At 44.1% G+C, this 21,737-nt stretch overlaps 1 protein-coding gene across 1 annotated transcript in view; it reads right to left on the bottom strand.

The window, feature by feature from the left end:
• Nucleotides 1-21,737, bottom strand: part of LOC137519405 (laminin subunit alpha-3-like) — a 120,665-nt gene that overhangs the window by 80,091 nt on the left and 18,837 nt on the right. The window contains exons 2-4 of the mRNA XM_068238360.1: nt 20,442-20,594; nt 11,237-11,354; nt 7,047-7,165 (exon numbers count right to left, since the gene is read on the bottom strand). Of these exons, the coding sequence (XP_068094461.1) occupies nt 7,047-7,165; nt 11,237-11,354; nt 20,442-20,594 (390 nt within the window). The remainder of the gene's footprint in view (nt 1-7,046; nt 7,166-11,236; nt 11,355-20,441; nt 20,595-21,737) is intronic.

Here is a 21,737-nt window from a genome sequence, read left to right as displayed (position 1 = left end):
CTTATTTAAAGCTAACCTGAAGGGAATCCGGGCTCTGTGAAAATCTGCAAAATCCGGACTTTCCGTTTAGTTTTCTAAAATGGAGCCCACGGATTTGATTTTTTGAAGTGTGAAGACGGACGCTATTTTTAACATTGGTATCCGTGTGTAACGATTTGCTCAGCTGCCTGTGCAGGCAGGCAGCTTTTTGACCATTGTTTAGGTTTGCATGCTGCAGGACTCTGGAAAGAAGAGCTTCTGTCAGTTTTGCAGCTTGTGCTTGCTGAGGAATTTGCATACGTTGTCATGCAAATTGCCTGGCCACATTCATTGGAGGCGTGTACTATAAGTACTATGTGTGTCCCACAATGCTTTGCTGTTCATAAGGAGTCTTCCTGTGAAACACTCTGGAGAGTGTCAGCCATGCTCTTTGTTTGAAGATCAGCTTAGAGTAATTCCTGGAAAATGTGCTAGGCAGGTTCCCTAGTGCAGTTAGGATTGTTTATCTGTTTTGTTTGTCTGTTGCGATTGTCCTGTCCCAATGGTGGTCGACAGGAAATGGTTCTGATCTCTGTTCTTGGAGTATAGCTGGTGCAGCGGTTGCTACCAGCTATCTTTTCTGATCTGTCTCCTGGGATCGCGCTAGCCACTTGCTTGCTGGAGGCTCGGTGTGGTAACCGTTGAGCAAGCGCTCGCGTCCTCTGTTTCATGTTTGTCTGTCGATGGTTAGTTAGGCGTGCTTGTCTCTATGGTGCTTATCACGTGGAGACCGCGCATAACAGCGTGCACTGTTGCGAATGAGTGCGGTGTTCGCAGTTAGCTAGCGTTTGTTATTTTCCGTATCTCCTCATTGTAGGATTTGCTGTGCCTTTGCTATCCTCGTATTCTGTTCTGATCTGCCTTGTGTCACTTCTGGCAATCGCCGTTCTTGCGGTTGCGTTTCTGTTTCGTATCTGCTGTTGTGTGTGCGCGGTCGCGGGGTGGCGACTAGATTGGCGCACATGCATACAACCTGTCCCTTTGCTCGTTCTCATTCGCAATCGCCTCTCTTGCGATTGCGTTCTGCGCTTCGTACAATTCCTGTCTGGCATTTGTGGAGGTACAGAGGATTAGTTCCTCTGCACTCCCCAGCGCCATCTGCCGACAGGAATTTCCCTCTACGGGTGCGTAGCACCTTTTGCTGGGTGCCTGCAAATATACGCTTGTGGAGGATTTCCGCCGTATCAGCGCACGCGTTGTGCGCTGCACACGGAGAAAGTTCCACAATCGTTACTGTATGAACAGCCCAACCCAAAACCCCAGTGTAGACGGAATTTCTGATTTGTACGATTTTGTCGAGTTTGGGTCCTGTGTCTTTAAGAGCTTTAAAAGGCTAAATTCAGAGACCAAGGCAGAATTTCTTTCTGAATGTGTGAGGTTTTGTCTGAATCCCACCTTTCAGATTTCTGATCCGTCCACGTCGGCTCTTTTGTTTGCCTATGTGCTCTTAAAAGACGATTTGTTCACCTGGGCGTATGATCTGTTAAAAATCAATTCCTGGAATGATAATCTGTATCAGTTTCTTGCAGTGATATTCTCTCACTGGTTTAAACTGCCTGGCTTGCCACCTGCTCTGATTGAGTGTGTAGCTGCTGATAGGTCAGCTGATCTTTCCCTTCCATGCAAAACCTTTCAGTATGACAATCAGTTCAATGTGTCTGTTGCCACTTCAGGTTTTAAACAGCAGACATGCAAAGTTGCAAAAAAGGGAAAAATTAAAAAGCGCAAGCATCTGAATAAAACACTCCCTAATGATGTGTATGATGATGCTGCTCAATCTCCAGGTTTTTTGCCCCAATCCAAAGCTTATGTGGATCCTGCTATAGGTAGGATCGCACACTATATTAAAGCAGTTAAAAATCTGTTCTTGTTCCTGAACTCCACCCATATGGAGATACTGGCTTGTTTGAACCTCCATTTGCCTCATGGGATGTCGGGGCCTTATTGGAGGAATTCGATTTTGATTGGAAAGCCTTTTGCGATTTTTACATCGCAAAAAGCGAAGATGTCTTGAATGTTTGTCTCGATTCTATGTACCTTCTGATTGATTCCGATGAATGTGACAAGGATGATGTGGATCTGGTGATCTATGTATGGCAAACGATTTTGGATGAGTTGCACACACACCAACCAATTGATTCCAATAAAGAGACATTGTTGTCGGATGATTGTTCCTGCCTTGCTGGGGTAAAGCATGAGAGTCTTGACTTTGTGCAATCTGAAATGAATGAGTGTGCCGCTGTGGTTGATTCCTGTGCGAATCCTGAAGGATTCTCTCCTGACAGTGTGCAGTTTGAATCTGTGCGATCTGATGCCTGTTTCTCGGATGTTCCTGCCGATTGTGATCGGCATGAGTCTGCCGGTTTCCTCAAGGATGTGTGGGATGCTTTTTCATTTAGAAACAGATCTTTGAGATCTTCCGTCTGTGACCCTGCTATGGGGAAAATTTCTCGACTATGCAGCGTCAAAAGTAAAATTAATATGCCTAATAAAGTTTATCCTGTTGATGTCGCTATTTCTTCTGTAAATGAGTCTCTGTCTCACCTTGTTCTCACCTGTAAGGGCCCGTTGCCTGGGGACAGTTGCTCCAGCGTTTCGGTCCTAGATGCCTTGCAGTCTGCTCCGCAGATCGCGGAGGTTTGCGCTATGGAAGCGCCAGTTTCACAACCTAAAGTGAATTTTGATTCGCAGGTTTTGCGTTCTGATTCCTCGGATTCGACATTGCCGAATCTAAGAGTGAGACAGCGCTTCGGTTTTGCGAATCTGATGCTGAACCTTCTCTGCCTTATTCAGAGACGCTTTCTCTGAACCTGCCCTGTACCATGAATGAAAACATGTTTTCCTTTCACACTGACGTTTGTGAGCCCCTTTCTTGCTCTGAGGGAAGTGCTGATTCTGCACCCTGTACTCTGGATGAGTCAATGTGGCCTTGCTTAGAATCCCCTGCAGTGTCCCTAGAGGCTCGTCTAGGTATTGCCACTATACTCACCTGTTTTTCTGCAGTTTTGGAGTTACAAGTTAGTTTGACTGCCACACAGAATTCTGGGTACAGTGAGAATGAAGTTAGGGAGTCAGTGTGTGTTCCAGTAAATATACCTGTACATTCCCCTCATGATGATGAAATTCAGTCTCAGTTAGTTTATGGTGGAACCTTCCCTGGGACATCTGCCCTGTTCACAAAATAAAATTCCAGTTTTGCCCTGTAACATGGATAGTACAGAATCCTTCTTAGAAAACTTGAAAAATGATGTTCCTGAGGTCTTCCCAAAGGGTGCAGAACTTGTAGGAGATGTCTCCTGCCCCCCAAGTCCTTCTGAGGTGTTGCCCTCTTCCGTAGGCATTGCTGCCTTGCTGGCTACCTTTTCAGCTCTGGTGGAGCTTCAGTCATGTGTAGTCAATGATGATATTGCTGTCACAGAAATTTCCGAATTTGAATCCGAGTCTTCTTTTGAAAGTCCAGTGCTTGAGACCATTGCTCGTGATGATTCTCTGCCCGGTCCTGGTTTTGGTTTCCTCATGTCGGACTCTGAGGTTGGCAGTTCCCCAACATGTCCTGAGGTTTCTCCTGTGCTGGTGTACCCCAATGTGCTCTGTGACCCAGAAAGCCCAAGTGTGCCTCGGTTACCAGCATACTCAGATGCTTCCTCGGTGGAGACATGTTCTGATTTAGCCTGCCTGCTTGCATGCCCAGAGGTGGTCCCTGAAAGTCTTGATCTTGATGGGTGTCCTCGTAATTCTGAGTCTGGAATTGTCATTGGTTCCATAGGGGTTCTTGATAGTTCTCCATGTGAGCCTGGTGATTGTTCTGCCCTCTTGGGATCTCTGTGGAGCTTCAAAAGGTTCTGGGAGATTCCGGGAGCAATTTTGCTTGGTACCCTGGATAAGATCAACGGTGGCTTTTGTGTTGTAAGGGACACTTCGAACAGGTTTTGTGGCAGATTTGGTATTTTCGGACGCTCCTTGGAAGGTGGTGGGTATTGTCTGGAGGGTTTCGGTGGCTTCTTCTCTGGTATCCACAGTCCTGATGGGTGTTACGCTGAGACTTGTAGTGCTGATGGGCATGTCTCGGTGGCTTCTGTTTCCGATGAGGTCGGTTTCGGGTGGACTGACTCTGGAATTGGACTTTGTCGGGCTGTCCCGACCTTTATGAGTCTTCAGTTTGAGTCTGTTGCTAATAGCACTTTTGAGGGTCGTCTGGAATTCGACCCTGGAGGGGGGGTACTGTGATGATTTGCTCAGCTGCCTGTGCAGGCAGGCAGCTTTTTGACCATTGTGTAGGTTTGCATGCTGCAGGACTCTGGAAAGAAGAGCTTCTGTCAGTTTTGCAGCTTGTGCTTGCTGAGGAATTTGCATACGTTGTCATGCAAATTGCCTGGCCACATTCATTGGAGGCGTGTACTATAAGTACTATGTGTGTCCCACAATGCTTTGCTGTTCATAAGGAGTCTTCCTGTTAAACACTCTGGAGAGTGTCAGCCATGCTCTTTGTTTGAAGATCAGCTTAGAGTAATTCCTGGAAACTGTGCTAGGCAGGTTCCCTAGTGCAGTTAGGATTGTTTATCTGTTTTGTTTGTCTGTTGTGATTGTCCTGTCCCAATGGTGGTCGACAGGAAATGGTTCTGATCTCTGTTCTTGGAGTATAGCTGGTGCAGCGGTTGCTAACAGCTATCTCTTCTGATCTGTCTCCTGGGATCGCGCTAGCCACTTTCCGCTAGTGCTGTGGATCCTTTTGTTCTGTTACTCTGTCCCTGGATCGCACTCGCTTCGCGCTAGTGCTGTGGATCCTTCTGTTCTGCCTCTCTGGATCGCGCTAGTCACTTTCGCTAGTGCTGTGGATCCTATCTCCCGCCTGTTCCTGTTTTTGTGTGTCTGTCTTGTCTGCTACGAGCGCTTGCTGGAGGCTCGGTGAGGTAACCGTTGAGCAAGTGCTCGCGTCCTCTGTTTCATGTTTGTCTGTCGGTGGTTAGTTAGGCGTGCTTGTCTCTATTGTGCTTATCACGTGGAGACCGCGCATAACCGCGTGCACTGTTGCGAATGAGTGCAGTGTTCGCGGTTAGCTAGCGTTTGTTATTTTCCGTATCTCCTCATTGTATGATTTGCTGTGCCTTTGCTATCCTCGTATTCTGTTCTGATCTGCCTTGTGTCACTTCTGGCAATCGCCGTTCTTGCGGTTGCGTTTCTGTTTCGTATCTGCTGTTGTGTGTGCGCGGTCGCTGGGTGGCGACTAGATTGGCGCACATGCATACAACCTGTCCCTTTGCTCGTTCTCATTCGCAATCGCCTCTCTTGCGATTGCGTTCTGCGCTTCGTACAATTCCTGTCTGGCATTTGTGGAGGTACAGAGGATTGGTTCCTCTGCACTCCCCAGCGCCATCTGCCGACAAGAATTTCCCTCTACGGGTGCGTAGCACCTTTTGCTGGGTGCCTGCAAATATACGCTTGTGGAGGATTTTCCGCCGTATCAGCGCACGCGTTGTGCGCTGCACACGGAGAAAGTTCCACAATCGTTACACCGTGGCTACGTTTTTGTACAGGGCAAAAAACGAAGCCACGGATACGGTTTTGAAACAAGTGTGAACTGACCCTCACAGTTGCCGTTTTAAAAGCACCCTCTGTCATTTAAACTATAAAACAAAGCAGAAATAATGACCCTTTGAAAAAGGAATAAAGAAAAATGATCTAAAGTTTTGATCCCCAGTCCTCCTATCAACAAACTTGTTGTTTATACAAAACCTGTAAATACTGTAATTTAAGAAGCAACCTTACAGTCACATGACCACTTTACCGCTTCTTTTCCTTCCTGCACTGTGGGGAGGGACTGCATCTAAAGCTAAGTACCCATGCGAAGATGCAACGGGGGTACAGCGCCATCAAACAATCGTTCCCCGAATCATCTTTACTAATCGTTTAAATGAGGAGAGAACGGTGATATGTGAACCATTCTTCAAATGATTGCATTAATTTGCGTTGGAGTCAATGGAATTCTGAATGATTGCTTGTCCAGTGATCCATCATGATGGTCATTCAATACAAAAGATCGCTGCAGGTGGTCACACGTCGCTAAACATCATTTATTGAATTTTCATTAAACAATGTTATGTGATATCGTAAAATCGAACAGTCACCTGAACAACCACTTGGTAGATATAGACCTTAAAGAGAACCAGAGACTAAGCACCCTCATGTATTTTACCATATATATCAATGGGAACATGACAGTAAACACCTACTCTGCTCTTTGTTTCATTCTTCACTGCTCTCTCTGCCTGTTATCAGCTGATAAGAATCCCCGACCAAACATTCAGTCTAGCTTTGCCCTGAATGATTATAGCTGAGTCAGTCTTCTGTGAAGTCTTCTTTTCACGCCCAAGCCCACCCCCTCCTGGCTCTGCTTTCCTGCTACGAGGATACATAGCAGGAAGGCAGAGCAGCAAGGGGGCAGGCTTAGGCTTGAAAAGACATAAGACTTATGAAAGAAACTGCCATATAGTCTAACAGAAGGTGCATGAGTTAAGGTGTGGCGTAATGGCTGCTTTATGCACACTGCAATACAATACCTATGCAACGTTCACCGTGCGGCGGGTACGTTGCGCTAAAAGGGCCTGCAGTATTGTAACACACTGAAAGCAATGCATTACAGCAAAGCGTGTGTGTTAACAGTTACAGTGAAGCATACTTTTCATTCATTGTCTGCTTCATTCTATGTGACGCAATGTGCAAGTAACATAAGGCGCAGCTTTCCTAATACAGTGCATTCCTGCTGTTACAAGGAAGGCAACACAAAGACCACTGTGAACCTAACCTCAGGGTTCTGTACGTTGCCTTGCAGTCCGTGAGGCGGAGTTCACCCTATAGTCAGGTCTTTGCAGATTTTATCTTTAAAAGTAATTTACAATCATTTGTTGCATAAGGCTGTTGTTACCATCTGGTAGTTTGCTAAATACATGTAGGTCAGCTTTAAACAGTTCTAATAGACGGTATAACAATTACTGATGGCAGTTTTTAGCAGTCCATTAATGTCTACCTACCTCTCCATTCTCCAGAGGGACAATCCGGGAGTATTCCGTTGTGCAGATGACATCATCATCTCTAGTAATGGGCTGTCTGGCCTCCTTCCCAAACTGATGCAGGCAATCATGCTTAGAATCTGGAACGTCACTCTAATATTAGTACAACATGCCACAGTCTATACTAAAACTGCTATCTAGTAAAAATACCAATACAGTATAATCTCGTTATATTAACTTGGGTATAGTAAACATTTGCGTATAGTAAACTACCTCTCCAGGCCCCAGTCAATCTCCATGATAAGTCTATGGGACACCCCCTGGTATAGTAAACCCTGATATAGTAAACATGTTTATTGGCCCCTATGTGATGCTGACTCTGGATATAGTAAAAAGTGGGCGGTGCATGTGTCATTTGTCAATGTGAGCTCAAGCGTGAGCAGAAAGTTTTGCAGGACACATGCTGCAAGTTTCGCCTGTGAAGGTATTGGAACCACACACAGGAAGCGTGTGGCTGCCTTTATTCAGTGAGGGCTGCATTTTTTATGGAGCCCTGGATACTGTACCAGCAATTTGTCCAGCCTGGCTATGCAGCCCTAAGGTATACTGTACTTAACCTTGTAGTCCACCAAATGGGCAAGTGCTTGTACTGTACCTCCAATGGGAGGACAGAGTTGCTCCTTTTCAGCAGAGAATGTACCAGGGCATGCTGGGCCATTTCTAGGACAATTTCTGATATAGTAAACTTCCGATATACTGTAGTAAACAACTTTTCCTGGTCCCTAGGAGTTTACTATAATAAGATTATACCTTACCACACATTCAACATACAATATGTATATGGTGTTTTAATTACTGGTAGTCTATTTCTTTTAGCACTATGTTTAGTTGTAAAAACTTCTGATTTGCCGCACAGAGCAGTATTTCTAGATATACCAAACAGATGTCTGCGCTTGAGCAAATAAAGGGCTAGAGTTAGACTATAGCGAGGATTAGAAAATCTGACTCCTTTCAGAAGCAAACAATGCACTCATCACTTACAGTGAGTTCACACATTTATTCCTGTTTCAGGTGATTGCATACTTCTTTGTGCTCACTGTTCCCACTATGACCAGTAAAATAATACACATAGTTATGAACAGATTACGACTAGCAGGGTGATAACCTAAAGACAATGATAGTGTATGCATGGAGGAGATTTCTCTGAAAGCCTACAAAGGGAGACACTCAAGAGAATATTGTATGGGTGGAGCAAGCCAGTGGCAGGCATTGTGCCAGCGAATTCCTCACGGATTAAGGAGATGGTTCAACACCTGTGCTTGAGTAAAGCTAATGGCAAAGTCAACAACCCTCATTAAGTTTATTTAAATGCTTTGGACAGAACTGTCACTTTGTGAAAGATGATGTGCAGTTTAATATAGATACTGTAGATAAATAGTTAGATAGATACAGTGGGTTGCAAAAGTATTCGGCCCCCTTGAAGTTTTCCACATTTTGTCATATTACTGCCACAAACATGAATCAATTTTATTGGAATTCCACATGAAAGACCAACAAAAAGTGGTGTACACATGAGAAGTGGAACGAAAATCATACATGATTCCAAATATTTTTTTACAAATCAATAACTGCAAAGTGGTGTGTGCGTAATTATTCAGCCCCCTTTGGTCTGAGTGCAGTCAGTTGCATATAGACATTGCATGATGAGTGCTAATGACTAAATAGAGTGCACCTGTGTGTAATCTAATGTCAGTACAAATACAGCTGCTCTGTAAGGGCCTCAGAGGTTGCCTAAGAGAATATTGGGAGCAACAACACCGTGAAGTCCAAAGAACACACAAGACAGGTCAGGGATCAAGTTATTGAGAAATTTAAAGCAGGCTTAGGCTACAAAAAGATTTCCAAAGCCTTGAACATCCCACGGAGCACTGTTCAAGCGATCATTCAGAAATGGAAGGAGTATGGCACAACTGTAAACCTACCAAGACAAGGCCGTCCACCTAAACTCACAGGCCAAACAAGGAGAGCGCTGATCAGAAATGCAGTCAAGAGGCCCATGGTGACTCTGGACGAGCTGCAGAGATCTACAGCTCAGGTGCTGGAATCTGTCCATAGGACAACTATTAGTCATGCACTGTGCAAAGTTGGCCTTTATGGAAGAGTGGCAAGAAGAAAGGCATTGTTAACAGAAAGCATAAGAAGTCCCGTTTGCAGTTTGCCACAAGCCATGTGGGGGACACAGCAACCATGTGGAAGAAGGTGCTCTGGTCAGATGAGACCAAAATGGAACTTTTTGGCCAAAATGCAAAATGTTATGTGTGGCAGAAAACTAACACTGCACATCACTCTGAACACACCATCCCCACTGTCAAATATGGTGGTGGTGGCAGCATCATGCTCGGGGGATGCATCTCTTCAGCAGGGACAGGGAAGCTGGTCAGAGTTGATGGGAAGATGGATGGAGCCAAATACAGGGCAAACTTGGAAGAAAAGCTCTTGGAGACTCCAAAAGACTTGAGACTGGGGCGGAGGTTCACCTTCCAGCCGGACAATGACCCTAAACATAAAGCCAGGGCAACAATGGAATGGTTTAAAACAAAACATATATTTATGTGTTAGAATGGCCCAGTCAAAGTCCAGATCTAAATCCAATCGAGAATCTGTGGCAAGATCTGAAAACTGCTGTTCACAAACGCTGTCCATCTAATCTGACTGAGCTGGAGCTGTTTTGCAAAGAAGAATGGGCAAGGATTTCAGTCTCTGGATGTGCAAAGCTGGTAGAGACATACCTTAAAAGACTGGCAGCTGTAATTGCAGCAAAAGGTGGTTCTAAAAAGTATTGACTCAGGGGGCCAAATAATTACGCACACCTCAACTTGCAGTTATTTATTTGTAAAAAAAATTGTTTGGAATGATGTATGATTTTCGATCCACTTCTCACATGTACACCACTTTGTATTGGTCTTTCACGTCGAATTCCAATAAAATTGATGCATGTTTGTGGCAGTAATGTGACAAAATGTGGAAAACTTCAAGGGGGCTGAATACTTTTGCAACCCACTGTAGATAGATAGATAGGCAGCACATCGGCATAGAAGTTAGCGATCTTGCCTTGCAGCGATGGTTCCCCAGTTTGTATCCCAGCCAGGGCACAATCTGCACGGAGTTTGTATGTTCTCCGCAGGGCTGTGGAGACGGTACAAAAATCATCCGACTCCAACTCCTCAGTTTATAAAACCACTGACTCCAGGCACCCAAAATTGCTCCGATTCCTCAACTCCTAGAGTGGGCACAAAAATCATCCATTTCCAACTCGGACTTCTCAGTTAATGAAACCACTGACTCCAACTCCGACTCCAGGTACCCAAATATTGTTCTGACTCCAACTCCGACTCCACAGCACTGGTTCTTCCGTATCTGTGCGGGTTTCCTCTGGGCCCTTCTGTTTTCTCCTACATCCCAAAAACTTATAGATAAGTTAATTGGCATCCCCCTAAATTGGCCCTAGACTATGATACAAACACTACACGATACATATATAGAAATATGACAATAGCAGGGATTAGATTGTGAGCCCCTCTGAAGGACAGTTAAAGGAAAGTTGAAATAAACTTAAAAAAATAAAAAAAAGAGTTTGACTTACCAGGGGCTTCTGCCAGTCCCTTGCAGCTGCTCTGTGCCCGCACCATCCTGGAACGATCCTCCGGTCCCCAGCCGTGGCTCCGTTTCACTTTTGCCGATTTACAAGTCGATAGCCACTGCGCCTGCACAGCTCTGGCCGCGCGTCTTTATTCGCTCTCCGATCGCCGGGAGCGTCCTGCACAGCCACAGTGCGAGAAAACCTTGTATTGCGCCTGCACTGGACGCTCCCGGTGATGGGATGAATGAGGAAACGTGCAGCCGCGCAGGCGCAGAAGCTGGCAACAAGTGAAAGTGAAACAGAGCCGTGGCAGGGGACCGGAGGATCGTTGAGTACCGGTGCGGGCACAGGGCGGCTGCAGGGGGCTGACAGAAGCCCCAGATAGTTGAAACTCTTTTATTTTTATTTTTTATAAGTTATTACAGGTTTCCTTTAAATGACAAGACAATATATTCTGTACAGTGCTGTGGAGGATGTTGGCGCTATATACTGTAAATACTAAATAATAATAGATAGATAGATAGATAGATAGATAGATAGATAGATAGATAGATAGATAGATAGTACTTACTAGCAAAGTATTGCCATGGTGTATATGTGTTTCCAAAATTAACAGACCTCTCCAGTACCCAAAGATCAGGACGAGGGGAATTGGCAAACTTGATAAGCACATAGGCAACATGAAAGACCTATAAATATAATGGAAGAGAAGAATTAGCAGGAAAAAAATATAATGATAAGAAACATTGGATCAAAGAATCAAAGTCCATCCCATTTGGCTTGGTTTCTAGCACTAATCTACCGGTAATTGTTTGGTACAGTATTATAAGGACTGTTAAGTATAGATCAATTCTATAGAACAGCTCATACAAAGTGAGCTACTTCTGCACTTCTGCATTTGCTATGCCACATGCCATTCACCTTTTTTTCAGGCACTGCTAACACTACTACACAATAGGGACTACCTGACCTAACATACGACATGATGAGATAAACATCTGTACATGTAGTACTAAGCCTACTACGAACCTGCCTGGGCCCACATTTAACTTTGTTTTGCAAGAGTTAATAGACTAGTATTTCATGTATGCAAATGAGCCAGTTAAGCAGCAGTCAAATGCAGTCCAAGCTTTCCTGAAAAGTAAACAAAAGTTAAAACACTTTTATCTGGCTGAGCAATAAAAGCCAATGCATGTTTTTTTTTTTTTTGCTGGCGGCAGAATGAACAAGATTTTTCATCACACTGATATGGCTGCTGCGCAAAAGAAAGATAGGGTTAGGTATAAATAGAGCTTAGGGTTTGGTGAAAGAGAAGCTTTGTAAAAAAAAAAAAAAAAACTGTGCCCAATTCTGCAACGCTGAAATCATGTTGGTGAGAAACAAAACACCAATATATAGTACAATATACAACATGCTAATGATGACAAATAACTAACAATCCCAGTTATCATTACTTGCAAGCATCTCACTGCAGTAACTTCTGTTACTATGTGAAGAACATCAATGCACATCAATGAACACATGATGCAATTTTCTGTCCGATTGACGGGAATCGAGCGATTATTTCTGACATGTCCGATCTGTTTCCGATCAAGAAAGGGATCGATTTTGCAACGTTATCATTGGAAAATCAATCCCTTTATCAATCGGGAGCAGTTTGGACATGTACACACGGTACAACTTCCTGTCTGATCACCCGTCGATTGGCCAGGGAAATTGCATTGTGTTCCCAGCATTACAGAGTATGGAGCTAATTCTAAAACAATAAGAAATCTCAGCATTGCAGCAGATGAACACAACTGATAGCTTTGAAGTCATTTGTCAATAGACACTCTACGAAATGAATTAAACTAGTCCCAATGCAAAATGTTCTTGCATTTTTATATAATATTAAGCAAATGCATAAAAGCTGTAATACAAAGTGAGCATGTACTAGTAACTAGTGTAACACACCAGGTAGCAGTAATTGCTGATAACACCCAGCTAGAAGGAATGTAAGTGGAGCAGCCTGGCATACCGCCAGTGGTACAATGTCCCTGTGCTGATTCATGTTCTTACTTGAGTTTGCTGTTAGAACGAGTCATGCAACAATCACACTGCTGCTGAACATCAAACAGGCTCCTACTGCCAGACCGTAAACCGTTTATACATTTTGCCCTCGAGTAGAGAGGGCTACCGCACAGGAAAACTAGGGGAAATGGATTGTTGTTATGAAATGATACCAAAAGGAATATGCATATCTCAAGGCTTTACATTTACAACCATTGTGCCTCCTTCTGTCCCCCTTTTTGTCTCTCCTTCTTTCCCGTGTGCCTCCTTCAGTCCCCCTTTGTGACTTCTGGCCTTTGTGCCTTCTTCTGTCTCCCTCTTTGTCCCTCTTTCTTTCCCTTGTATTCCTCCTTCAGTCCCCCTATGCCTCATTCTGTCCCCCTTTGTGACTTCTGGCCTTTGTGCCTCCTTGTGTCCCCTTGTGCCTCCATCTGTCCCCCATGCCTCCTTCTGTCTCCTTCTGCTACCTCTTCCCTGTGCACCCCTCTGTCCCACTGTGCCTAAGCTCCATCTGTCTCCCTGTGCCTCCTTATGTCCCCTTGAGCCGCTATCTATCTCCGTTCCTCTCCTGGAGTCATCCAGCCCAGCGTGTATATGTAAGACAAATAATATTTATATTGCACTTTTCTCCTAGTGGACTCAAAGCACCAGAGCTGCAGCCACTACGGCGCGCTCAGTAGACAGTAGCAGTGTTAGGAAATTTAGCCCAAGGACACCTTATGGAATAGGTGGTGGCTTACTGAACAGCATAGCCGAAATTCCCTAGTCTCCTGTGTCAGAGACGGAGCCCTTAACCATTACACTGTTCAGCCACAGCAGAGTACAGCGCAGCAGAGTATAACGCAGCAGAGTACAGCACAGCAGAAGCTGTGCCCTCACCTCCCCGCCAAAGTCCACCTCCCCGCGTGTGCATCCTGTCTGTCTCCTGCTCCCTCTAGTGCTGGCATCTCACTCTTCTCATGTCGCAGTAATCATACTACATGTGGTAGGAGATGCTAGGCAGAGTATTGAGCGGGCAGGCAGAAACACAGCACTGGACTCCAGTGGAGAGGTGAGAGCACAGCAGCTTCTGCTGTACTATACTCTGCATTTACACTCTAAGCTAGGATAGTGCAGGAAGGGAGTGTGCAAGAAAATTCGACAGGATTGATGAGTTGTTTATAACTCAGGGAATCCCTGTATTATATGCCATAAGGTTCATATTCTCTAGTGTGTGTGGTTTTTTTGGGGGGGAGGGGGCAGGGGTAGGAGGGGTGACACAGGACTTGCTTGGAGTGACAAAAAGGCTAGAAACGGCCCTGACCGTGTAAAGGGGCTGCAATGACGAGCCTGACAGAGGAATGGGAAGGCCCTCTGCTATCCAGAACCTACTTGGGTAAGTATCAAACTTGAACTGTGTTTCCTCGCTTCAGGTTTGCTCCAAGACCGATAAGGAGACAAAATTCATGACACAAGTTTTGTGAATCAACCTCATAATAACCAGGCACCCAGCACCAAAATCAATCATCTGTAACCGAAAATGATGGCCAGCTGTTTAATAGTCAAACTGCATTTGCATTGCTGTTGTACCTGCACCAAAATCACCATCGTCAATTTCAACTATTTCCTAGAGTTTCCACTTACAGTGGACCCGAACTCTTGCACAGCACACAATAAAAGTCTTCATAGTTGCTTGAGCTGTACCTGAGCTGTGCCTGTTGTGTGATAATAAGTAAACACTGAAGTGCAACACTTTTTGGGATTGATTCACTACAGCAGCGCGTGGTAATAATCCCCATTGTATGCTATGCAGCCATAGCGTGCGCTGCTAAATTACGCTACGATCCTATAGTTTAAACTTAACAAGCGCTCCACTGGACGAGAGTCAAAGGACAAGTTTCCTGCACATTGATTGGCCCAGTAGGCTGCCTGTCACTTGAATCAACCCCTTTGTGCTCCCAGGAATGTGAAGGAAGTTAAAGGTGGCCAAACATCAGGCGACTTGGTGGCCGATCAACCATCCAATTTGATTATTATAGTCGACACGGATGAAAATAAATCTCACCAAGAGCATGTCCTATTGACAATGCAAACAATTTCAGGCCGAAATTGTTTACATGCATCGATTGGACATGCTGCAAGATGTAGCGCCGAAATGCTTGATCAGGTGCGCAGCAGTAATACATGGGCGCGTGTGATGTCGCACACGTGCTGGCAACCATGTGGCATGCGTGTATGTGGACAGAGCATAGAGCAAGCAGCAGACTCCAACAGGTACAGTATACTGCAAAGGGCACCGGGGGACACATTTTACATGGGGGGGGGGGGGCAGCGCTGGTGGCGGCAGATGCGGCATCATAAGGCCGATTCCCAAGAGATTTCATGCTAAAATTGATCAGGAACCGGCCTGCGGTGTATGGGCAAGCAACAGATTCAGATTCGATCAGAGAGAGATCTATCTCTTGCTCAATCTGCCCGTACTTCATCTGATGGATGGGCACCTCCTTGGCGGTATGGACGAGTATATTCGTCCATTACCGCCGGAGGTCGCCGCTCAGGCCCTGCTGGGCCGATTTTCGTAAAGTAAAGAGCAGCACACGCAGCCGGCACTTTGCCAGCCGCGTGTGCTGCCTGATCGCCGCCGCTCTGCGGCGATCCGCCGCGAGCAGCGGCGAAAGAGGGTCCCCCCAGCCGCCCGAGCCCTGCGCAGCCGGAACAAATAGTTCCGGCCAGCGCTAAGGGCTGGATCGGAGGCGGCTGATGTCAGGACGTCGGCTGACGTCCATGACGTCACTCCGCTCGTCGCTATGGCGACGATGTAAGCAAAACAAGGAAGGCTGCTCATTGCGGCCTTCCTTGTTTATTCTGGGCGCCGGAGGCGATCGGAAGAACGCCTCCGGAGCGCCCTCTAGTGGGCTTTCATGCAGCCAACTTTCAGTTGGCTGCATGAAACAGTTTTTTTTTTATTTAAAAAAAAACCCTCCCGCAGCCTCCCTGGCGATTTTAATAGAACGCCAGGGAGGTTAACGCTTCCGGGTTTTTTTTAGGATTTCCATAAATTTTAATGAAGATTTTTTTTTCCCCATTAAAGGTTACCAGCAGTGCCTTATTATTAAAATCAGAGAGGAAGTTGTGAATTTAATCCCACTTTAAAGGGAACCTAAACCAAGCAAAATTATTTAAAATAAACACACGATGTACCTGCAAATTAATATTACATACTTACCTCGCCATCAGTTCCCCTCAGAAGCTCACCATTTTCTTGTTACAATGATTCCTTCCAGTTCTGACGAGATTTTGTCAGAACTGAAATATATCAGCTGCTGCCAGTTATATATCAGTTGCTGTCAGTTATAACTGAAAGGACAACTGATGTGCAAGGTAATGTCCATGTTTCTCTGTGGCTCAAGTGGGCAATATTAGAGTTAACAGTGTGCTGACCCGGAAGCCGTTACAGGGTCATTGCCATTTTTAAAATGGAGGACGTAGAATTTCATCAATTACAGTGAACAAACAGAACGTGGTAGAGGAGAAAGAGATTGATAAGTAGACTACATGGGAAGTATGTATGACGTGTGTATGTTTATATTGACTTTTAATTTTCAGTTCAGCTTTAAGTACATACAAAACCTCTTTCATACCAGGCCTCTACATTTGTACTAAGCAATACAATGACTCCTTACATGATATACTGTAACATTTGGACTTTTATGATTTATGTTTTTATCCTCATTAGCTTGCAGTACTGATCCAAATGCAGAACCCCGCCAAGCAATCATTTCTAAATACTAACACACTACCACTGCCATATTTCTGGTACCAAGGAAGAACATCTGGTTTACATTAACTCCAATAAGAATATTATATGGGTTATCAAAAAAAAAACATGTACCAGTTTCACCAGCAAGAATATTACTATGATTTAAAAAAAAATGTAATAACTATACTAAACATGTTGTAAACACTCTACGCAGCTGAATTTGATGCCACAGTTATACATAACAGATGTGTTGAGCTTTGTGTCGCAATGCTGAAATGGCCAGTAAAATCTCACACTGTGTTTAGGGAAAAATAAGACAGCTCTAAAAAAGATAATTTAGAAAGAAGAAAAGGGCAATTAGAAGCACACTTAAATTACATCCAAGCCAAACTTTTGTGACTTTATGAAGCTATTTTACAAGAAAAGAAACAGATTTAATGGAGATCTTTTTTTTTCTTTATTAATAAAAATGCTACTTGCCTGGCTGTCATGTTGGTTCTCCGCTGATAATACTTTGTTACTGATCCAGAATTAGTCTGCAGATCAGGCATCCTGACTAAAGTCCTGTACACACACTGGATTAAAGTTGGCTGAGGTGGCCAATAATGACCACCTCAGCTGATAATCCAGAGTGTGTACAGCTGCCCCATCCAGCAACAACTGCTCAGCGAGAAAACTCGCCAAGTGGATCACCTCGGCTGATACCTTTGTTGGTGCCCCTCACCCCGCCCACCTTGTGACATCATATTGGGGCAGCTCTGTGGGCCCTCTGCCCCCCTGTACAGCCAACTGTGCATCTGTACAGTCTCGGCCCAGCAATGTTGCCTTTAGAGCCCAACTATATGCATAATTCAGCAAGTACACAAATACTGTATGAGCTCTATATTGTGTCTCCACTGCCCCCTGTCAGGGACGAACCATGAAGAAATGCAATCAATTGATTTTCTGATTGTGTTTCATGTTCAATCCAGATTGCATGTCTAGGGACAGCAGAAGGCAAAACCTTGGGTTTGGTCTTTTTCAGCTGGATACAACTGTTCTGGGAATTACAATGTTTTATTATATTACAGGAAACAAAAGTATCTCCCTTCAGCAGGCAGCTCACTTCTCAAGTGTGAAACTGCTGCCTGAAAGGGACCATTTGGTCCTGCTACTGATGGAGGAAGCCAGAGCACAGCAGGACAGCAGACAGCCAGGCATCACTGTGGGCATATATTTAATAACTATTGGAACCACTGAAAAACTATGCCATCAATGCCGCAGTATTCCTGTAGCCTGCTTATCAAGATGTCATGATCAACTGTATCAAAGGCTGCAGAAAGGTCTAGCAGTATCAGGAGGGAGCACTCTCCTCTGTCTCTTGCCATGAGCAGGTGGTTGAAGTCCACACAGTCTCGAACAGTCATCAAAACGTTATTAATCCAAAGTTAAAACATAATGCTATGAGGCAGCAACAGTCTGCTGTGTCGGGCTCCTGCCCTTTTTTGAGCCGACAAGGGCAGGAGCCCAAAACAGCAGACTGTGGCTGCCTCACAGCAGTAAGTTTTAACTTTGTACTAATAAAGTTTTGATGACTGTTTGGGACTGTGCAGACTTCAACCAATTGTTTGGCTGTGTGGATCCTAGTGGTACCCAAGTGAAGGTCCAACATTTTTCACCCCTTGAAGAGGGTTCTGGCCACTGAGTGCGATTCCACAACCAACAAGAGATTTATGTGTATGTATCAACACATATGGATGCTAGTTTTCATGTGTGTCTATCGAGTTATTGCATTTCTTCAGACACAGGTGTGGCTTACGTGCTAGGCGTACAAAGCTATTTCTATCTTATGACAGGTATTGTTAATGATTAATAATCTGAATACCAGCAAGATTTCTTATACCATACCAGAGTTATCTGTTTCTCAATGTACAAAGTATGTATATGTGTGATACATGAGTAGTTTTCCCTCACTAGGACTTTCACAGTGTCTGCAGACCACCTATGCATGGTCCCTGTTTGACTTGAGTGTACATCCATGCGTCACTATCGCTCCATCATGTACTTTGACAAAAGAACAAATCAATGCATCATTTTCTGGATGTTCTGCATACCTCTGTGTCTGACCTGCCCACATTTCCAGTAATAAAAAGCTGGAAGTTTTTGCTTGCCAGAGTTCAAGCTGAATACCTATAAGACTTATCTGGAATAAAGGCCCAAGGTCTTTCAGACTTCACGTTGCTCTTCTGTTCCTCTGTGAGCCACATCCCAGCAACAACACAGCTTGGCAAGCGGTACACATAAATCTGTAAGTGACACAGGACATTGCCCACACCCGTGAATGACAAACCTCGGAAACCTCAAAAGCATGTTTCCAGTGATTGTCACAAAAATGGATCTGGAAACAGCACCCTTGCTCCTGCTCTATCAATAACTTCACTCAGTTATATATGAATATCAGCTACCGTATTTATAGGTTCCACTGAGTAGTATTAAACACTTAGGGGCCACAGGCTGTTGGGTACCAGGCTAGGTTTGTGGCACACCTTTTACATGGTGAAATATTAGTTTGTGAATATAACTGCATATAAAAGCCTTAGCTCGGCCTCACATTTTTAAATGCATATGACTATTAATTATGCTATTAATGAGCAATTCACAAAGTTTGGTGCATTGCATATCTGTGCTACTTTTATTTGCAGTTATATTTTTGTTTCCTGTTGACAAGACAGTACAATATTATCAGACAGCTGTCTTTCCACAGAGTGGATTCTGCAGGTCTCTGTGAGCAAAGCAGGTGCTTTCGTAGCACAGCGCCGGCTGCATAGCCCCTGACTAGGGCGCCGCTATAGCACTAGTATAGTATAGCGCATGGGTAATCTGGGGTTCTGGTGATAGCCGAACTCTAAATTACTTCTCCCCCCGAGTTGCTACGACAAGGGGGAATAGTATTTTACGTTGTCAGGAATTTAAACGTCAGCAGGGTGAGCTGTCATTCGGCTCACACTGCACCCAACTCACCGGCAGCGTATGCATAAGTCTTTCAGGGCCACACAGTTGTTAGTGTTGGATATTTGTGTGCATGTGTGAGTGCACGCTTGTATATACCATATTTTTGCTCTATAAGACCCACCTGACCCTAAGATGCATCTAGGTTTACAGGAGAAAAAACTGAGAAAAAATATTCTGAACCAGAGGCATCCTCTGAATCAGGTGTTACTTTTGGAGTGTCACAGCAGGGCCCACAACTGGTCTCTCTCCCAAGCTGTACCCCCCTCCATTTGTGCAGAGTCACTGCCCATCCGGACTCAGCGAAGTAACAACCTCTATGATTGTTAATGGAATCCCAATCCGCAGGTGATGCTCTCCTCCTCACCCCTACAATATGAATGATAAGCAGGGCTAAGCAACCATGTATGTACGGCTGGCACTAGTCAGTCTGGGAAATGGGAGAGATTTGTCTTGCCTCTCATGACTGCACAAGGCACTTTTTTATAGCGCCGGATTTACTGATTAATGTAGACAAACTTAGAGAAATGTAGAGAAAAAGTTAAGCAGTTGCCCAGAAAAGCCATTCAAGCCTCAGCTGCGTGAGAAAGTAAGGATTGTGACTGACTGCCGTGGACATTGGCTCCACTTATTCTCCTACTTTCTTTGTTTCTGACATAATAAATCAGGCGCAGAGTTGGATTCAAAGTAGATTCTCTGAAACTTCAACATCTAACTTCAGCTGATATTTACAGGCCTAGAAAGATTTATAATTGGAAAAGGCTTCTGACAAATGGCAACAGGTGATAGTGCCAAGACTCACCCAATACTACCCATTCTTCATGCCTAAAGCCCTGTCCAGGGTGCTGAGCTTACAATGAATGAATGAAGAAAACACTTTAGCGGTGAACAATTCATTCATCTTTAATATGGGGATTTATGAAACAAAACTAATGCTATTTTAATCAATATGCAAAAAAAGTACTTATGTACTTTAAAGTAAAATACAGATTTTGCTTACCTGGCCAAGATCCACAGTGACATTGACCTCATTGTAGTGCAGCCCCAAGGACAGTGGGGGACTTTGCCACCAGCGCTCTGTGCCATCAATAGCATTGGATGCCGGATGGGCTTTATTGGGATCAGAAGAATCACAGAAATCACAGAACTGACCCTGTGAAATAGAGCAAAAAGATTATCAGAGCAAATATATTTAGCAGTTAAAAATAGTGACCTATATGTTGGTCACAACACAAAAGCATCTTGAGCAACTACGGTATTCAAATGCTTTAACTCATTAATTTTAAACCACATACAATTTTCTGTCCCTTCCATCTGATACTATTTTGGCATTTGACTGACAACATGAAGGTAAATTTGTAGTATACCTCAGTACTGGCAAGGTAGTTGCTTGAAACTTCCACCATCACACTAGTAAAGAGAAACCACTTACCTGATCAGCTTAGGTCCAAACTATAAGGTCTCACAAATCTTTTTTTTGCTCAGCAGCAGTGGTTTTCCAATTGTGCTTCAATGTGTCTCCTGTTATTAGGATCCATCCAGTAACCACTATAAACGTATCATGTCAGAAAGAAAGGTGACTAAAATGCCTCTAAGAGCGCACTACAATAACAGGCAGCCACTGAGGAAGCTTGCTGAAAGTGAAACCGGTCGGACATGGTGGACATATATGCAGGGATGGTGTCCTATTTTAATAAGGCAATTTTATCTGTTCGGGTCCCTGTAATATGGGCCCACATCTAAGTATTTTTTATGCACTTGTGTATGTCACAAAAAGTACAATGCATTTTATTTTAGTATGCACATGGAGTTGTTTTTTGTTAAATCTATAGTTTAGGCCTATGCTGATCAACTAAACAGTTTCTCTTTATTAATGTGGTGGTGAAACTTTAAAGCGACTACCTTATCTGCATTGAACTACTTAATTTCGAAGGAAACCTTTTTCTGAAAAATTGGACTTTAACAACTGACATTTTGTTTTTGCATCTATCCTCTTTACACTTCCGCAGATATATTTTTTGTTTTCAACATGTAGGTATAGTTTGCTCATGATGCATAATTTCCTGATAGTAAGTGAAGCTACAAAAAGAAATTATTTGCATAACTCCACCCACTGAAATGATGCATTATAGGACTTGCATTTTGGACAAGGGGAAGAGACCACATGTAATTACCTTTCTATTTAAAAAGACAATATTGTACTGTGCTTAAAGAGAACCTGTACTGAGTAAACATATTTAAAATAAACACATGAGGTAACTTCAAATGAACATTACATAGTTACCTTGCCATCAGT

The sequence above is a fragment of the Hyperolius riggenbachi genome, chromosome 5 (assembly GCF_040937935.1).
Source record: "Hyperolius riggenbachi isolate aHypRig1 chromosome 5, aHypRig1.pri, whole genome shotgun sequence".
Classification (NCBI taxonomy): domain Eukaryota; kingdom Metazoa; phylum Chordata; class Amphibia; order Anura; family Hyperoliidae; genus Hyperolius; species Hyperolius riggenbachi.
Note: the sequence above shows the minus strand (reverse complement) of the source record. Positions and strands in the feature narration are given on the sequence as shown.